Consider the following 16,674-nt stretch of genomic DNA (forward strand, 5'->3'; position numbering starts at 1 on the left):
CCAACCTGCAATACACATTTGTCTGCAATGCATAGAGATTAGAGGTGGGTGCGAAAGTGTAGCTGATATATTTGTTCCAATTGGCTACGAAAGTCAAACAAGAATAAAGAAGACTTATGTATAAGACGTCTTGCTATGCACAAATGAATTTATCAGCAGAACACCATACACCAGATGAGCCCTGTCGCACTGCGGCACTTGTTTCCATTCAAGTGTGGTTCATTTTGTAAATTATTATATAGGCGCTTGTTGTCGGAAACAAAGATTAATTTTTTCACTTAGACCAGACATCTATACACTGCGTATGAGAAACTCTTAACTTTCCCACCATTCTGTAAATCTTCTTTGAGAAAAAGCTGTCAAGACTAATGTTAAGACTTATTTCGTTTCCGACAACGGGCGCCTGTATTTTACAGACTGAACCACACGTGAACGTGAAAGAATACAAAGGAAATTTGAGTTGCACGGAATTTTTGTGTGCGAATAACCAAGCCTCTCTCTCTCTGTGTCAACAGCAGCATGGTGTGTGTGCTTATATATGCATATATTTGTGCGTGAATAACCAAGCCTCTCTCTACTCTCTGTGTCAACAGCAGCATGGTGTGTGTGCTTATATATGCATATATTTGTGCGTGAATAACCAAGCCTCTCTCTCTCTGTGTCAACAGCAGCGTGATGTGTGTGCTTATATATGCATATATGTGTGTGTGTGTGTGTGCGCGAATAACCGAGCTTCGCTCTCTCTCTCTCTCTACAGGAGCATGGTGACAGCAGACATGTTGTCGAGCGACATGAAGCTGCTACTCGAGGAGGTCACGCGCTACACGAACCTGGAGAAGCTGCTGCCATGCTACCGGCTAGTCGTCACCGTCAACTGTCTCAAGTGCATCCGTGTGCTGCAGGTGAGTGCGCTCCCCCAACCCAATAACCTAAGTGAATACCCCACCTATAACCTGGATGCTCCGGGGTCCCAATCGCGGCAGCGCGTGCGCGTGGACTGGCGAAGGTCTGCTTACTCTTAGCAGAGAAAACAGGAAAGGAAGCCTTGGCACGATTGATAGGTGAGCAAGATCAGGGGACGGAACGATCTAGTTTTCGTCTGGGTATCGCTCGCTGTAGTTTGTACGTTGTTTGACGTCGCAACCATTTTTCGTTCTTAGTGTTGTCCATTTATAGCATTGTACATTAATTTTTTTATTGTAGAATTATAATACAACATTTTTAACATTGTGCAATTAAACCGTTGTACGTTTATAGCATTGCACATTTATGGTGTTGTATATTTATAGGATCATACATTTATAACATTAAACATTTATGACTTTGTACATTTATAACATTAAACATTTATAACATTGTACATTCATGACATTGTACATTTATAACATTGTACATTTATAACATTAAACATTTATGACATTGTACATTCATTACATTGTACATTCATAACGTTACATCAGTGCGCTCCCCTAACCTAATAACCTAAGCGAATAACTCCTAACCTGGGTGCTCAACCTGGTTACAAATTGTACATTTGTAATGTTGTGCATTTGAACCATTTTACAGTTATAGCATTTTTACATTTTTAGCATTGTATATTTGTGATGTACATTTATAGCATTGTACAGTTATACCTTTGTGCATTTATAGCATTGTACAGTTATACCTTTGTGTATTTACAACATCGTATGTTTACGATGTTGCACGTTCACAACGCGTCGTACGTGCTTTTGTCGTCACGCAGAAGAACGGTCACCTGCCGAACGACCCGACGTTGTTCCGCAGCTACGCGAGCTACGGTCAGTACGTGGACGTGCGGCTGACCGCTCTGGACGCGCTCGTCGACTACACGCGTGTCGACGGCAACGCCGACGAGCTGTCCTGGCTGCTCGACATCGTCGAGAAGGATCCCGACCCTTACGTGAGGTGGGAGCCTTGCAGCCGGTCGCTGCGCGTTGACCTGTGTAGTAGGGTCGTTGTTGTGTATTTTCTAGCGCCGACCTGTATAATAGGGCCGTTGTTATACATCTTCTATTTTTGTGGTTCCGAAAAAATTTCTTTTAATTTGGGTTTGTGGCGGGTGGGAAGGAAACATTGTGAAAACACGGATCTGATTGGTGTTCACATACATACATATGCATATATATATATATACATATGTGTGCTGGAGAACATGCGAGTCTTCTCTCATGTCCTTCCGATGTGTGCGTTTAATCAAACGTTCTTGTGAACGTTGTATTTAATTTTGGCATGGTGTCTAAAGCGTCCCCATATTTCCATCTTCAGACACGAGGTGCTACGCATGCTGTGCGACAACCCTCCCTTCAGGAAGGCAGACAACAGTCCCCTCGCGTCGGCTAGTCTTGTCGATAGAATGTGGAAGCTGATGAAGTAGGTGCCTTACATCGATTCGAGAAAAATCGCCCAGCCTACAATCCCTGAGAAAATGGGCAGCAGTCAGCATATACTTTACATATTCCAATTACATTTACATCTTCTGTATCTACTAACATATAAAATGTATACTAAACTGTAAGCTAATAAATGTGCATGTATATATATACGCACGCACGCACACACATATCACATATATTTATTTATATTATTATTTATTTACTTACTCACGTAATGTATTATGTAATATTTATGCTCAGCATCGTAATAAATATACCACAAGCTGCTCTGATATCTCTCAATAGCCTCTTCTCAAAATTATTCTACTTGGAATGTGTAACAAGTATTAGTCATCCATTATAAGCCGTGCAGGGCTGAGCACGGCTGTTAACCTTGACAGTAGTTGAAGGTCACAGAACGTGTCAAGCTGGGGTGATGATCAACGCGAATACATTTCTTCTGCGCAGCTGTAAGACTTCCCATGATTCCCGGCTGCGCTGCGACCTCATCGACCTCTATCACGTATTGTTCGGCCGATCGAAGCCGGCACTGACGCACTCCGCAGACGCGCCGCTGACCCAGAAGGTCATTGACACAGCCACATCCCCTGGAGGCTGGGAGAGGGAAACGAAAGCGTTCTCCGCCGTGGGCGGAGGTGACCATGGTTACTCCTACGCTGCCGTGCACGTGAGTCGCCGGCGGCCATCTTGTTTCTTTTTCCCAGCGCCGCACATCTCGTCAGCCATCTTGTTTGACCTTTTTTAAAGAAATGCACGAAAATAATTCGATCAACGTCGATGTCTGTCGACGACGAATTCAAATCGAACCCTCCCTTTACTCAATAAACCTTATCTTACCACATAAACCTACTTCAACTAACAAACGAATTTCGGAAAATGCAGGAAGCGTTTTTCACATTACATATCCTAACGCATTGTCGACGCCACTCGCTACGACAACTAACAAACGAATTTCGGAAAATGCAGGAAGCGTTTTTCACATTACCTAGCCTAACGCATTGTCGACGCCACTCGCTACGACAACTAACAAACGATTTTGGACAACGTGTCCAATGCAGGAAGCAATGACCTAACCTAATGCATATTGTCGACGCAACTCGTTACTATGATGAACAATCGAATTTCGGATAAATGCAAGAAGCGATTACCTACCCTAACGCATTGTTGACGCCACTCGCTACTACGACTAATAAACGAATTTGACGTGTTCGATGCAGGAAGCGATGGACGTGGCGCAGGAGGACAGGTTCTCGCCGCAGCCCCCCGCGGCGCAGCCCGGCAGCCCCCTCATGTCGGAGGAGATGATCGACATAGAGGTCGGAGCGATGGAGGTCGTCGTCGAGCCAGTGAAGGAGGAAGAACAGGTGACGCGCGCGCGCGAGATAGATCGCCGCAAACTTCTTCTTCTTCTATAAATTCATATTTATCTTGTGTTAAAGTTATTACGTCACCGAAAATAGTAAAAGTAAAAAAAAGTACGTCCACTTTTTCACAAAATGTAAGTGGTTCTCTTTTGCTGTATTATACTTCCTATTTTGCTATTCCGTTCGGTGTGAACAAACACTCGTGACCCATACATAGCCTATAGGAAGCATTTAATGTCATGATCAATATATCAAATTGCCCAGGTTTTTTTGGATTTTTAACTAGTTGAGAAACAATCTTATCAGGTAAGAATTTGAAGATACATTTAGTCCCGTTAGTACTTACTTTTCATGTAAAAAATTACAACAAACATTTTACAAATATACACCATAGAAAATTCGTGACGTAGTCAATTTAAATACGAGAAATTAACTTGCTATCTAATATAATAAGTTAATTTCTTGGATTTAACACAAGATAAATATGAATTTATAATTTCAACGAAATCCAATGAACTTATTTCATTCTTCTTCTTCTTATTTCTTAGCCTTCTTAGTATTTCTTACTTCTTTATTCTTAGCCCATTCAGTCTCCTGAGAGACACAGGTCATTTGTGAATTTCCTCCATGTCGCTTGGTTAATTGCTTTCTGCTCCAGGCACAATCACTGACGCGAATAGACATCTCCATCGGGCACGATACGCATGGATACACGGATCACGGGGCATCGATAGTGAGAAATCTGGATTTTGCTTTGATAAAAGATGCAGCGCTTGCGTTCGATCGTCATAGCGCGTCTGCGTTTGTTACGCTAATGCATTGCAGGCATTTTATCGGAAAGGTCCTGAATTCCGCAGTTCATTTTCAGAGGGAGGAAGAGGAAAAGGATAAACATGCAGAGCAGGAAGGAGAAGGTCAGGTATCTACCATGGATGCGCAGGAAGGAGGGAAAATGCCCGAGAAGGGCATTCCAGAGGACGACGAGGATGGAGGGAGGTTTGACGAGGCCAGATACGCAACTCCTGTGAAGGTAGGGTGAAAAATACAGGAGTGATCATTACACATCTTCTTCATACAGTAGACTCTGTGTTAGTGGATACCTCTTTAGAACGAGCACCTGTCTATAAAGGCCATTCTTGGCATTTCCCCCCAATGGTTGTTATACAGTGAAACCACCTCTGTAAAACGGCCACCTGCATATAAAGGACACTTGGGGTTTCTCTCGAGTAAACTCGATATACGGGTGTGACTGTATTCAACCATCTTAGCTGTTTTAAGGAATATCGCATCGCAAATGCGCAGCTGTTGCTTGTGAGTGTCGATATCATAAGTCGAACTCTGATGTGCAGGTGGTGGATTCCGACTCGTCCATTGAGGGAGACGGGCCGCCGCTGAAGGTGAAGACGACCGCCCGCAGCGTGCTGCCCTCTTCTTTCCTCAAGATCGCCATGGCTTCTAAGGTACGCTCGAAACAAGTGCGCGCGCGCACGCGTGCGTCTGTTCCGGCGTACAGCAGATAACAACAGAATCATTGATTAGCCGACACTGAGACAAGAAAGCGGGCAGAATGGGGGGACCAGATAGTGGGAATCAGGTGAACCAAGGATCAAAAATTCTATATTTTATTACTTCATCAACCTACTTGACTAGCATCTTGCATTAGAACGTTTAACGTCTTAATAACCATAGGTTTTGTAACCATATGCCTGCAGCTACGCATGTGCAAACTGCATGACTACATCAGTGGTTGCTTTTGTCGCCAAACAATAGACCAAAAATTCTGTTATTATTATATTTCAACCGACCTAACTAACATCTGACAACCAAAGTCGACACGACTACAGCAGTGGTTGCAGTTGTCGTCCGCCTACATACACAACATATCCGTCCTCATATATATATATATATATATATATATGTATATATATATATATATATATATGACGCACTGTCGTTTCTGTGTTCTGTAGCAGCAGCCGAGCAAGGATTCGGGAGATTCGAGGCCACGCTTCGGCTCCGAGCGCAGGCACGAGGATCCACACAAGTTCGACATCTTTGGTGAGCCATTAACCCGTCCCCCCGTTCCGATTTCATGCTTCGATTCCGCGCAAAACCCCGTCCCCCGTTCCGGTTTAACGCTCCGATTCCGCGCGAAAACCCGTCCCTGTTCGGATTCACGCTCCGATTCCGCGCGAAAACCTGAGTTACTAGCGGAAATTGATATAAATAACTCTTTATTTTCTATCGCTGTTACATTATAGTAAGTTTGGCTTCTAGAATGTAGGTCAAGCAGCAACGCAGCAGGTATTCGTTGCACTCGCGTTGTGTTGGGACTTGCTATACTAGCAGCGCGTGGTATGCGCAGGGACGGTTTGTAACACTCCAGCTGTAATGCCGTGGTTTTTTTTAGTTAATAAAGTTGTATTAAGCGTATTCTCTTTCTACAGTTATTGTTCTTTCGACAAGGCATAACAGAAATATTTCGGCGTTCCAGACTTCGACTCGGACGAGGAGCAGCGTCCGAAGCCGGCGCTGTTCACCGCGTCTGCCGCGCCGCCCGTCGCCGCGGCGACGCCGTCCGAGGAGAAGCACAAGCACCACAAGGAGAAGAAGAAGAAGAAGAAAAAGAAGCACAAGCACAAGCACAAGCACGAACGGCACGAGAAGCACGGCAGCCGGCACGAGAAGCAGCAGAGTTCGGAGAGTTCCACCCACAACTCTCCGTTCACCGACTGACCATGCCTCGGACACCGGAAATCCGAAGAAAAAAAATTTATTTCGGAAATACGTGGCAGTCGACGTGAGTCGGGATGTAGTGAAGCGTTCGAGTACTAATGCAATATTTTATCCTTCTCACGTAGAAAATGAGATTACGAGGCGGGATACCTTTTAATTGTACGCATCTTCGTTATATCAAAAGAAAATGAATTCGAATTACTTTCACGAGTTCTCTTCTGATAGTATCAAGACCCTTCAACAAACGTTGTAGCCACTTTATACCACATAAACGTTAATGGGCTATTCACATTATAAATAGATTACCTCATACATGTGTATACTAGGTACATGAGAAGTGTGAATGCGATGGGTGTAAATAGTTGGGTGCTGTTATGTCGATCGTTAATTTCGTAATTACGTGTAATGTATGCATTTCAAATCATGACAAGTGAAGTGTTTGTGAAAATATTTTATTGTAAGAAAAATGTCATAACAAATCCTACACATTTGTTGTGATTGTTGCTCGCCTTGACATTGTCAGATGAGCTATTGCCCATGGGGTGTCGTTCCGTCGTACGCCCGTTCGTCCGTCAACATTTGGCTACGGTCAACGATAAATCAAGAACCGTTTGACCGACATCTTTCAAAATTGCATATAGTTGTTACTCCTATGGGAGAGGTTTGAACGTCCTATTTTTGGAGCACGCAGTCGACCTACATTCGAGCCACGTCCACTTTTTGGCGCAAAAAATGGAAATGGCATAAGTCAGATCAGTTCAATGGATTTTGTTTCATTCTGGTATGTGAATGAATGAGGACTGGTCCCAAAACATATCACACAGGTTTAGATTTTTTTTTAAATTATGCAAATTAGGTAGATTTTTTAGGCAATTTCACTATGCATTTCAGTGTCTGCTATGGTCAACGATAACTCAAGAACGTTTGACCCACATGTTTCAAATTGAATACAGTTGTTACTCCTATGGAGAAGATTTGAACTTCCTATTTTGGAGCACGCGCCAGTCGCACCTACTTTCGAGCCACGCCCACTTTTTGGCAAAAATGAAAATGGCCATCTAAATTCATTCGATTTTGTTTAAATATTTGGTATGTGAATGTGTAAGGCTAGCCCTAGCTCTAGTACTATAGCCGCGTACAGTTGCCGCAGGCCTGCCCACAAACAGTTGTTACTCCTATGGGAGAGATGACAACGTCCTATTACGTTTATTTCCTCTAACTGGTCAACAACTCTACAATCATACCTATATACGTGTAATATGTGTTTTAGATTCTTCGTTACAGTAATTGACTGGAATATTTTATTCGTTTTGATTTGGCGCGATATTCGAAAACCAAAATGGCCATGATTTAGGCGTAGCGCCATCTCTCGTCAAGATTTCAGACTTTCAGATCTGAAACATTTATTTCGCATCAAAACATGCATATATCTTATCAAGAGTATGTAATGGGAGATATGCCATATATAATGGGAGTCTCTCTCATATACTCTTGCTTATATATATCCCCCACCCTCTTCTATCACACCAAGGTGCGCTACAGTGTCACTTGACACTTTCATTTATCAATTCCTCTAAATTTTCTATTTTCTCTTATCATTAGTAATTGATCCATCAATCTAACGAGATGACCAAGCCCTCCCTAGAAATTGTTGCAAGTCAAGCAAGATACGTGCGTGCTCAAAATGCCAACTCTGTTGGATGTACTTTGAAACAAAGCACCGCTTTAGAATGAAAAGATTCAAATGAGATTTCATTAGACTTGATCTTTATTCTGATACTTACACGATTACTAGGGTAGTAAAGACATATGTTAACGTATTATTAAGCTGAGCATGAGTACCACAATCAAGTTTATGTCATTCTATATACTGATTAATATTAGCAAACGACAGCACAACCAAACAACCAACCACAGAAAGCAGTTGCCATAGGCTTACCAACAAATGAATGCATATACGAATTGTGTTGTTAAATTTAGATATTTTAATGCGTCTACATTTCTGCCAATACATACACTCCATTTCCTGAATTTAAATTAAAATGACCTAATCTATGGCTCATCACATTTACAACAAAAGTATAAACGGTGTGCAAATTATGTGGGGAGGCAGGCCAAATTTCGTGTCTGTCAGTAATGACAAGGGAGAGATGCCAGCTTCCATGTTGACCTGCATGGCGTGGTGTGGCAAGTGTGGGGCGAGGGTTTCAGGACGACTACATGATGATTTCCACTTATTTTACGGTTAATTTACAGTTATTAGCTTTTATCTTATTAGTTTTCTATGATCGAGGAGAGCAGCTGCCCCCCCCTCGCCCCATCCAGAGGCTACGATCTCTGAACTGTCTCCATTTATTTACTCACTGATCAACACGTTCAACATTCAAAACAAACGTGTTTCCCTATGAAGCCACATCTCTATTCATACACGTATGTGAATTGGGATGACACCAGCAATAATGCGAATATTTTTCCCAACTCTACGTTAAAATGTTAAATGAAAACAAGTGCCGCAACAGCGACAGTGCTATCTGCTTGCGTTACTGTACTGGCTTTCGTTTCTGCAAAAGGTTGAAAGCCTGTTCTATCGCTAAACCGGCTACGTCATCATCAAAACTGTGTAGCATAGTAACACTAAAACTAAACCCTAACAATCCATCCTACTTTCATACCTGCCTCGACTGTCTTATATATTGTGTCATAATGTATCACTAGGCCTATAGTTGCCGCGAGATGGCAGCCCGTGCAAGTGTAATCAATAATCAAACATGGCATCGACCTTCGTGCATTGGTGATAAGTCAAGAAAGGAGAGTAACCTAATTCCATTGAGTTGCTGAAATGTACAGGCTAAAATCCAAGTATATTCATTCGGCAGGCGACAATTTGGCTCAGCTGCTGAGTAATAAATAAACACATCTGCATTGCCAGGGTGTGCATGTCTTTATTAGAATAAGTGCCAGTTCACCCCATGCCCATCAGTAATGGATTGCCCAGGTTTTGCCTACATTTCGGATGCGCGTAGCCACGTCTAGCAATCAGGGTGCTATTAATATACAGACTGCTTTAGAAAATAATATGATTTAAGGAGTGCAACCTTGTTCAACAAACTTTTGTCTTATGCAATTGAACTGCAAATGTAGCATCACATCCACACAGGTTAGGGGCTCTAATAATAGCAAAAGCAGTTCAGTCCTTTGTTAACAGTCAACAAATCCATGTTGAACCCTCCCTTCAGGGTCAAAAGGTTATTCAGACACTTACTCTTCGCATGTCAGCGGATGTACATTTCATGGTCCTTTCAATAAAGCCATAAAAATGGTAGGTCACCCTGAAACAAAAAAGTTTTTCAAGTCGCTCGTCAGACCATGTCCTCAGAAAATGTCTAAAACCTGCCCTGTGCCCCATTAACCTTTGACCTGTGACCTCAATTTCGGCCAAGTGATGGCTTTTCCTACCATGATGCTACTCACCTCACGAGCCTAGGTCGAGCCATTTAGATTTGTGCTGCCAATTCTGCATTTCCTCCCTATACCTTAAGTTAAGGAGGAATGTTCCCCCTTCTTTTACACTCTTGACCTTTGACCTTTGATCCCCAGCTTCGACATCCCAACTCGTTTTCGGATATACCACCCACGTCCCGAATATCGTGACCGTACGTCGAGCGGTTAAGATTTGTGCCAACTGTTGACGTACGCACGGCACGCACGCTCATGCGATTCTACAAGCTGCCATCCCCTAACATCAACGCACATACAAAGTCCAAAAAAAAGAACGCATCAAACAGTCCACCATCGAATAATACCAACAATCTACTATGTCAGATGAGCTAAAAATGGTACTACTCTATTATGCGGAGAGCGATTGTGACTGCGTGTTATAATCGAGATGCATAGTCTCGTTGTCGTATCTCACTAGTGTCACGATGCTGGAGTGCTGTCATCAGTAGTGACTGTCGAATTATAGTGTGCTCCCAACCCATACGCATGCCTGTGGTATCTGCAATGCAAAGGAATATTGTATATATATTGGATATAATATATAATACATAATACATAATAATACATAATATATATATAAGGAGTATGCTATGTATTGTATATGATGGATAATTGCCTAAATAAATAAAAAATAAATAAAATAGGCTACAAGTATAATAAAGTCAGCATAAAAATCGATGCAAAGACGTTTCCAGCCTTGCGAAAGTGCCTCTAGTTTGGTTGCCTTGGTATCCTAGACTATCGCCATGTGTTTAAATCGATTCCACATCAGACAATCTATTACAGATCACGATCGATTGAAAACCAATTTCATTAATCCGCCTAGCTATCTCCCAACGTGCTTAACGGAACCCTGTGTCGGCTACCGATCACGATGTCTGCATACTTGCGTGTAAAAATTAAAAAAGGTATATGTCAACAAAAAAAGATGTTAAACATACGCGATGACGAGTGTCTCGGTTTTAAAGTCCGTGCCGACGACAATAGGAGGTCCGTCTGCCTGCAAGACCTCCAGCGGATGTCGTAGCACCTCACACAGCGCACGGATCTACAGCCAAACACATAATAAAACCACTGTTTATTCACTGCGCAGGTGGAAGGCAAAAGCCACAAGTGTCCATTATAGACAGGTGCTCCTTTAAGAGGTGGTTTTACTGTACAACTCTCGCTAAAGGGAAAAGCCAATAGAGTCCTTTATAGACACATGTCTGTTCAATAGAGACGGTTTTTCTGTACACCTCTCGCTGGAGGGAATCACCAAAAGTGTCATTTGTCAACAGGTGTCTCCGTTCTATAAAGGTGACTGCTAGCTAACACATGTATGATATGCCAATCCCACCAATCCCACAGCTCATCTACAACAACAGCTGCATCAAGCCTACCTCGAGCTGCCCGCCCCACGCAGGTGTTGACGACACTTCACTGCAGTAGTTGTCAAACTCCTCTGAAACACGCAGTAACTAAATCACAGTAACTAACGCAGTAAACAGTAACTAAATCACAGTAACTAACGCAGTAAACATTAACTAAATCACAGTAACTAACGCAGTAAACAGTAACTAAATCACAGTAACTAACGCAGTAAACAGTAACTAAACAGTAGTAGTCACAGCAACTAACGCAGTAAGTGAAACAGTAGCAGCTAAATCGCTTTTCAGACAGAGAAGAAAGCATGTCTTCACCTTCCTCGCTACTGCAAGAACTAGGCGGCGTACGTTTCTTCCGGCAACAAATTTTCTCAACACTCGCTCACAGAGCGGGATCGCACGTACCTTCAGTGTACGGATCACCCGTGTCTGGCTTTGAAAGAAACGGCATGAATTCATCCTGATTACTTCGCATGTGCCCGGCCACCTGCTCTCTTAGATCTTGCATGGTCGCCTGCCAGACAACAAACGGGAAACACGATATGCTTCGTCAATCATCCTTTATAAAAACAACAATAGACTGAAACCAGCTGCTAGAGAATGTGGCAACAGCCACCTCACCTGAGACCTTCAGAATAGTTGCATCACACTTCAGAAAGCCTCACCATCGATTATACTGGTAAATGCCCGCAGCCACCCTCTTTCCAGTGCATTATACCGCAATGGTCCTGCACCGTATCACTCAGAATCAGTATCAGGTTGCTGTGTAAAGCTACATAAGCTATAACAATGTAAATTGGCGATTGAAATCTTACAGTTCACAGGCTTACCTCCATCCCGTGCAACCGTAGCTGATGTGTGACTGCGTTGTACAGACTGTAAGAGAAAAATTAACAATGGTATTAAAACAGTGAATTATTTAATTTTATATTCTATTTATTTATTGTCATTTTCACAAATGCCTTACCATTTTTTTAGTTTTGGCACCTAGCTCTCACTAACTGTGTGCAAATTCAACATACATAACTCACATACTGATGAGCCTGTAGAATTACATGTCACTGCAATCATGCACGGTGATAGAAAGTATTAAAGGATATAGAATACTGTATTAAATACAAAACCATGCATACAAATGTAACACAGCTAAGACATCTTTAATCAGAGTGTATGTGTATCTTCTGTGCAAAGAACACAATAAAATAGCAACTTACCAATTTCCATCAGAAGGAATCTGTAAAAGGAAAAAAAAATTGAAATTTTTGAATTCTTGAACTCTTTTTATCTCATGCGTATGGTTTTTAGATATGCATATCTGTGTTGTATCGGTTTTCTCGTTTTACACTAAAGCTATGCTGCTATATATTCACTCCACATTTCTCACGTAATGCTAAACCCTAACTCTACATACCTCATGTATTGCTCGATTTCTTGACTGAAGCAATTCTTTCATCTTTTCACCTTCTATGTGTCTAACACCAAAAGCATTTTCCTTTTCTTGCTCTGCAATACGCTGAGCCCTCTTTCTCTCTTCAGCTGCCTTTTTCTCCTGCATATATAAGGAAAAGATAAAGTAACAAATTCAACACTAAATAACATAAAATAATTTGCAATCACTACGTAATGCATGGCGTTGTACTTATTAGATCCTCATAAAATGGGTATATGACCACAGACCCTTGGAAGCTCAAGTTTAAAGAAGAGTAAAAGAGCGAAGCGGTCCCGCTTCGCTCTTTTACTCTTCTTGAAACTTGAAACTTGAAACTTGAGCCTCCAAGGGCCTGTGATATGACTCTACATTACAGAGACAGTATACTGCCCCCTGTCCATGTCTTACCAGAGTATTCACTCAACTTACACCATCAGACATATGAAGCCGCTACTCTGTAATATAGCTCACCCTTTTGTTTTGTGCTTTGGAGAGCTTCTTAGGGGCAACAATGGGCGGTTGACAATTCTCATCATTCACAGAAAGATCTCCCGTCAGATTGGCAACGTCTTGAATCTGCCGACGACCAGGTAAAACATTGACGAGCTGCTAAACAGGTGTGTTTATCACCTGTATTGACATGTTAGCCAACAGTGTATATGCTTGCTATTTCACCTGCACCAAGCTCATGTGCAAACAAGTGTTTATATTTAAATCCTGTGAGCCAACACCATGAGCGTACAGACGCAGGAACACAAACGTGTTCATGCAGACACAATAACACTACCAGGATGAAACCAGATCATCAAAACGCAGCCTGTGAATACATATAGCTAGTGCAATCTTCAGAACAATATTAGATCTCATACGCAAGGCAGACGTGACTCTCTAATAGCTGTTATAAACCTGCATTTCAGCTCTCAGTGCATCGAGCTGGCTTTGCTGCTTTGCACTTAACTCCTCTTCTAACTTAGCCACTTCAGCATTCACGTCTTTTTTTCGTTTCTTGTCGCCTTTGGGCAACGAGTGTTTGAGTTGTTGGATTCTAGCTGCAATTTAAAATAAATTAGTTGAAAGGTGTAGGCCCTATTTTTAGTGTGAATTTTACCCTCTATGTCTTTGATATAGTGCCTTGGACTTTAAAGACCAATCTTTATAAGGTTATGTAACTTGTAAATGTAAGTTGCATTTGCAAGTAAATCCCTAAATCGTGCCAATGCCAATTGCAATGCCTGGAGTCTGGACTGAAGTGGAGTGTCGCTGTCGCTGACAGTGTCACTGTCAGTGACACGACAGTCACAGTCACAGTGTATATGCATTTCAAATCATGACAAGTGAAGTGTTTGTGAAAATATTTTATTGTAAGAAAAATGTCATAACAAATCCTACACATTTGTTGTGATTTTTAGCTCGCCTTGACATCGTCAAGATAAGCTATTGCCATGGGGTGTCGTCCGTCATACGTCCGCCCATCCGTCCGTCCGTCCGTCAACATTTGGCTATGGTCAACGATAACTCAAGAACCGTTTGACCCACATCTTTCAAATTGCATATAGTTGTTACTCCTATGGGAGAGGTTTGAACGTCCTATATTGGAGCACGCCAGTCGACCTACTTTCGAGCCATGTCCACTTTTTGGCAAAAATGGAAATGGCCATAAGTCAGTTCAGGTTCAATGGATTTTGTTCATTTCTGGTATGTGAATGAATGAGGACTGGTCCCAAAACATATCACACAGGTTTAGATTTTTTTTTTAATTATGCAAATTAGGTAGATTTTGGCAATTTCACTATGCATTTCAGTGTCTGCCTATGGTCAACGATAACTCAACAACCGTTTCACCCACATGTTTCAAATTGAATACAGTTGTTACTCCTATGGGAGAGATTTGAACTTCCTATTTTGGAGCACGCCAGTTGACCTACTTTCGAGCCACGCCCACTTTTTGGCAAAAATGAAAATGGCCATCTAAATTCATTCGATTTTGTTAAATTTTGGTATGTGAATGTGTAAGGCTAGCCCTAGCTCTAGTACTATAGCCCGCGTACAGTTGCCGCAGGCCTGTACGTGGGCTATAGTACTAGAGCTAGGCTAGCCCCAAAACAGTTGTTACTCCTATGGGAGAGATGACAACGTCCTATTACGTTTATTTCCTCTAACTGGTCAACAACTCTACAATCATACCTATATACGTGTAATATTGTGTTTTAGATTCTTCGTTACAGTAATTTGACTGGAATATTTTATTGTTTTTATTTGCGCGATATTCGAAAACCAAAATGGCCATGATTTAGGCGTAGCGCCATCTCTCGTCAAGATTTCAGACTTTCAGATCTGAAACATTTATTTTCGCATCAAAACATGCATATATCATTATCAAGAGTATGTAATGGGAGATATGCTATATAATGGGAGTTCTCTCATATATACTCTTGCTTTATATATCCCCCCACCCTCTTCTATCACACCCAAGGTGAGCTACAGTGTCATTGACACTTTCATTTATCAATTCCTCTAAATTTTCTATTTCTCTTATCATTAGTAATTGATCCATCAATCTAAACGAGATGACCAAGCCTCCCTAGAAATTGTTGCAAGTCAAGCAAGATACGTGCGTGCTCAAATGCCAACTCTGTGGTGTACTTTGAAACAAAGCACCGCTTTAAGAATGAAAAAGATTCAAATGAGATTTCATTAGCATTGACTTGATCTTTATTCTTGATACTTACACGATTACTAGGGTAGTAAAGCATATGTAACGTATTATTATAGCTTGAGCATGAGTACCACAATCAAGTTTATGTCATCTATATACTGATTAATATAGCAAACGACAGCACAACCAAACAACCAACCACAGAAAGCAGTTGCATAGGCTATACCAACAAATGAATGCATATACGAATTGTGTGTAAATTGAAGATATTTTAATGCGTTTACATTTCTGCAATACATACACTCCATTTCCTGAATTTTAAATTAAAATAACCATAATCTAGGGCTCATCACATTTACAACAAAAGTATAAACGGTGTGCAAATTAGTGGGGGAGGCAGGCCAAATTTCGTGTCTGCTCAGTAATGACAAGGGAGAGATGCAGCTTCCAGTTGACCTGCATGGCGTGGTGTGGGCAAGTGTGGGGAGCGAGGGTTTCACGGACGACTACATGATGATTTCCACTTATTTTACGGTTAATTTACAGTTATTAGCTTTTATCTTATTAGTTTTCTATGATCGAGGAGAGCAGCTGCCCCCCCCTCGCCCCCATCCCAGAGGCTACGATCCTGAACTGTCTCCATTTATTTACTCACTGATCAACACGTTCAACATTCAAAACAAACTGTTTTCCTATGAAGCCACATCTCTATTCATACACGTATGAATTGGGATGACACCAGCAAATAATGCGGAATATTTTTCCCCAACTCTACGTTAAACATGTTAAATGAAAACAAGTGCCGCAACAGCGACAGTGCTCATCTGCTGCTCTACTGTACTGGCTTTCGTTTCTGCAAAAGGTTGAAAGCCTGTTCTATCGCTAAACCGGCTACGTCATCATCAAAACTGTGTAGCATAGGTATTAACACTAAAACTAAACCCTAACAATCCATCCTACTTCATACCTGCTCGACTGTCTTATATATTTGTGTCATAATGTATCACTAGGCCTATAGTTGCCGCGAGATGGCGCGTGCAAGTGTAATCAATAATCAAACATGGCATCGACCTTCGTGCATTGGTGATAAGTCAAGAAAGTAGAGATAACCTAATTCCATTGAGTTGCTGAAATGTACAGGCTAAAATCCAAGTATATTCAGGCAGGCGACAATTTGGCTCAGCTCTGTGAGTAATAAATTAAACACATA

At 41.7% G+C, this 16,674-nt stretch overlaps 2 protein-coding genes across 2 annotated transcripts in view; one reads left to right on the top strand and one right to left on the bottom strand.

Moving 5' to 3' along the window:
* The window catches only part of LOC106811735 (transcription initiation factor TFIID subunit 2-like), a 30,833-nt gene extending 23,835 nt beyond the window's left edge, over positions 1-6,998 (top strand). The window contains 10 exon segments of the mRNA XM_014815443.1: positions 758-902; positions 1,745-1,926; positions 2,287-2,391; positions 2,862-3,081; positions 3,632-3,778; positions 4,437-4,511; positions 4,647-4,808; positions 5,128-5,238; positions 5,749-5,836; positions 6,273-6,998. Coding sequence (XP_014670929.1) covers positions 758-902; positions 1,745-1,926; positions 2,287-2,391; positions 2,862-3,081; positions 3,632-3,778; positions 4,437-4,511; positions 4,647-4,808; positions 5,128-5,238; positions 5,749-5,836; positions 6,273-6,514 — 1,477 coding nt within the window. The 3' untranslated portion in view covers positions 6,515-6,998.
* Positions 6,999-10,328: 3,330 nt separating this feature from the next.
* Positions 10,329-15,772, bottom strand: LOC106811732 (OTU domain-containing protein 6B-like). Its single transcript, XM_014815441.1, has 10 exons — positions 15,766-15,772; positions 13,715-13,857; positions 13,280-13,384; positions 12,791-12,928; positions 12,594-12,613; positions 12,210-12,255; positions 11,785-11,893; positions 11,395-11,456; positions 10,954-11,060; positions 10,329-10,511 (listed from the first exon to the last, which is right to left on the bottom strand). The coding sequence occupies exons 1-10, from the start codon at positions 15,770-15,772 to the stop codon at positions 10,433-10,435; spliced, it is 816 nt and encodes a 271-aa protein (XP_014670927.1). The 3' UTR covers positions 10,329-10,432.
* Between the last annotated feature and the right edge of the window lie 902 nt (positions 15,773-16,674).

The sequence above is a fragment of the Priapulus caudatus genome, unplaced genomic scaffold (assembly GCF_000485595.1).
Source record: "Priapulus caudatus unplaced genomic scaffold, Priapulus_caudatus-5.0.1 Scaffold569, whole genome shotgun sequence".
In the NCBI taxonomy this organism is placed as follows: Eukaryota; Metazoa; Priapulida; class Priapulimorpha; order Priapulimorphida; family Priapulidae; genus Priapulus; species Priapulus caudatus.

Excerpts from the sequence above, each read along its gene's own strand:
- LOC106811732 (XM_014815441.1), bottom strand. Across the intron at positions 12,256-12,593 it reads ATTCCTTCTGATGGAAATTG|TCTGTACAACGCAGTCACAC; the intron begins GTAAGTTGCTAT and ends TTTCTCTTACAG. Across the intron at positions 10,512-10,953 it reads ACCGAGACACTCGTCATCGC|ATACCACAGGCATGCGTATG; the intron begins GTATGTTTAACA and ends TTTGCATTGCAG.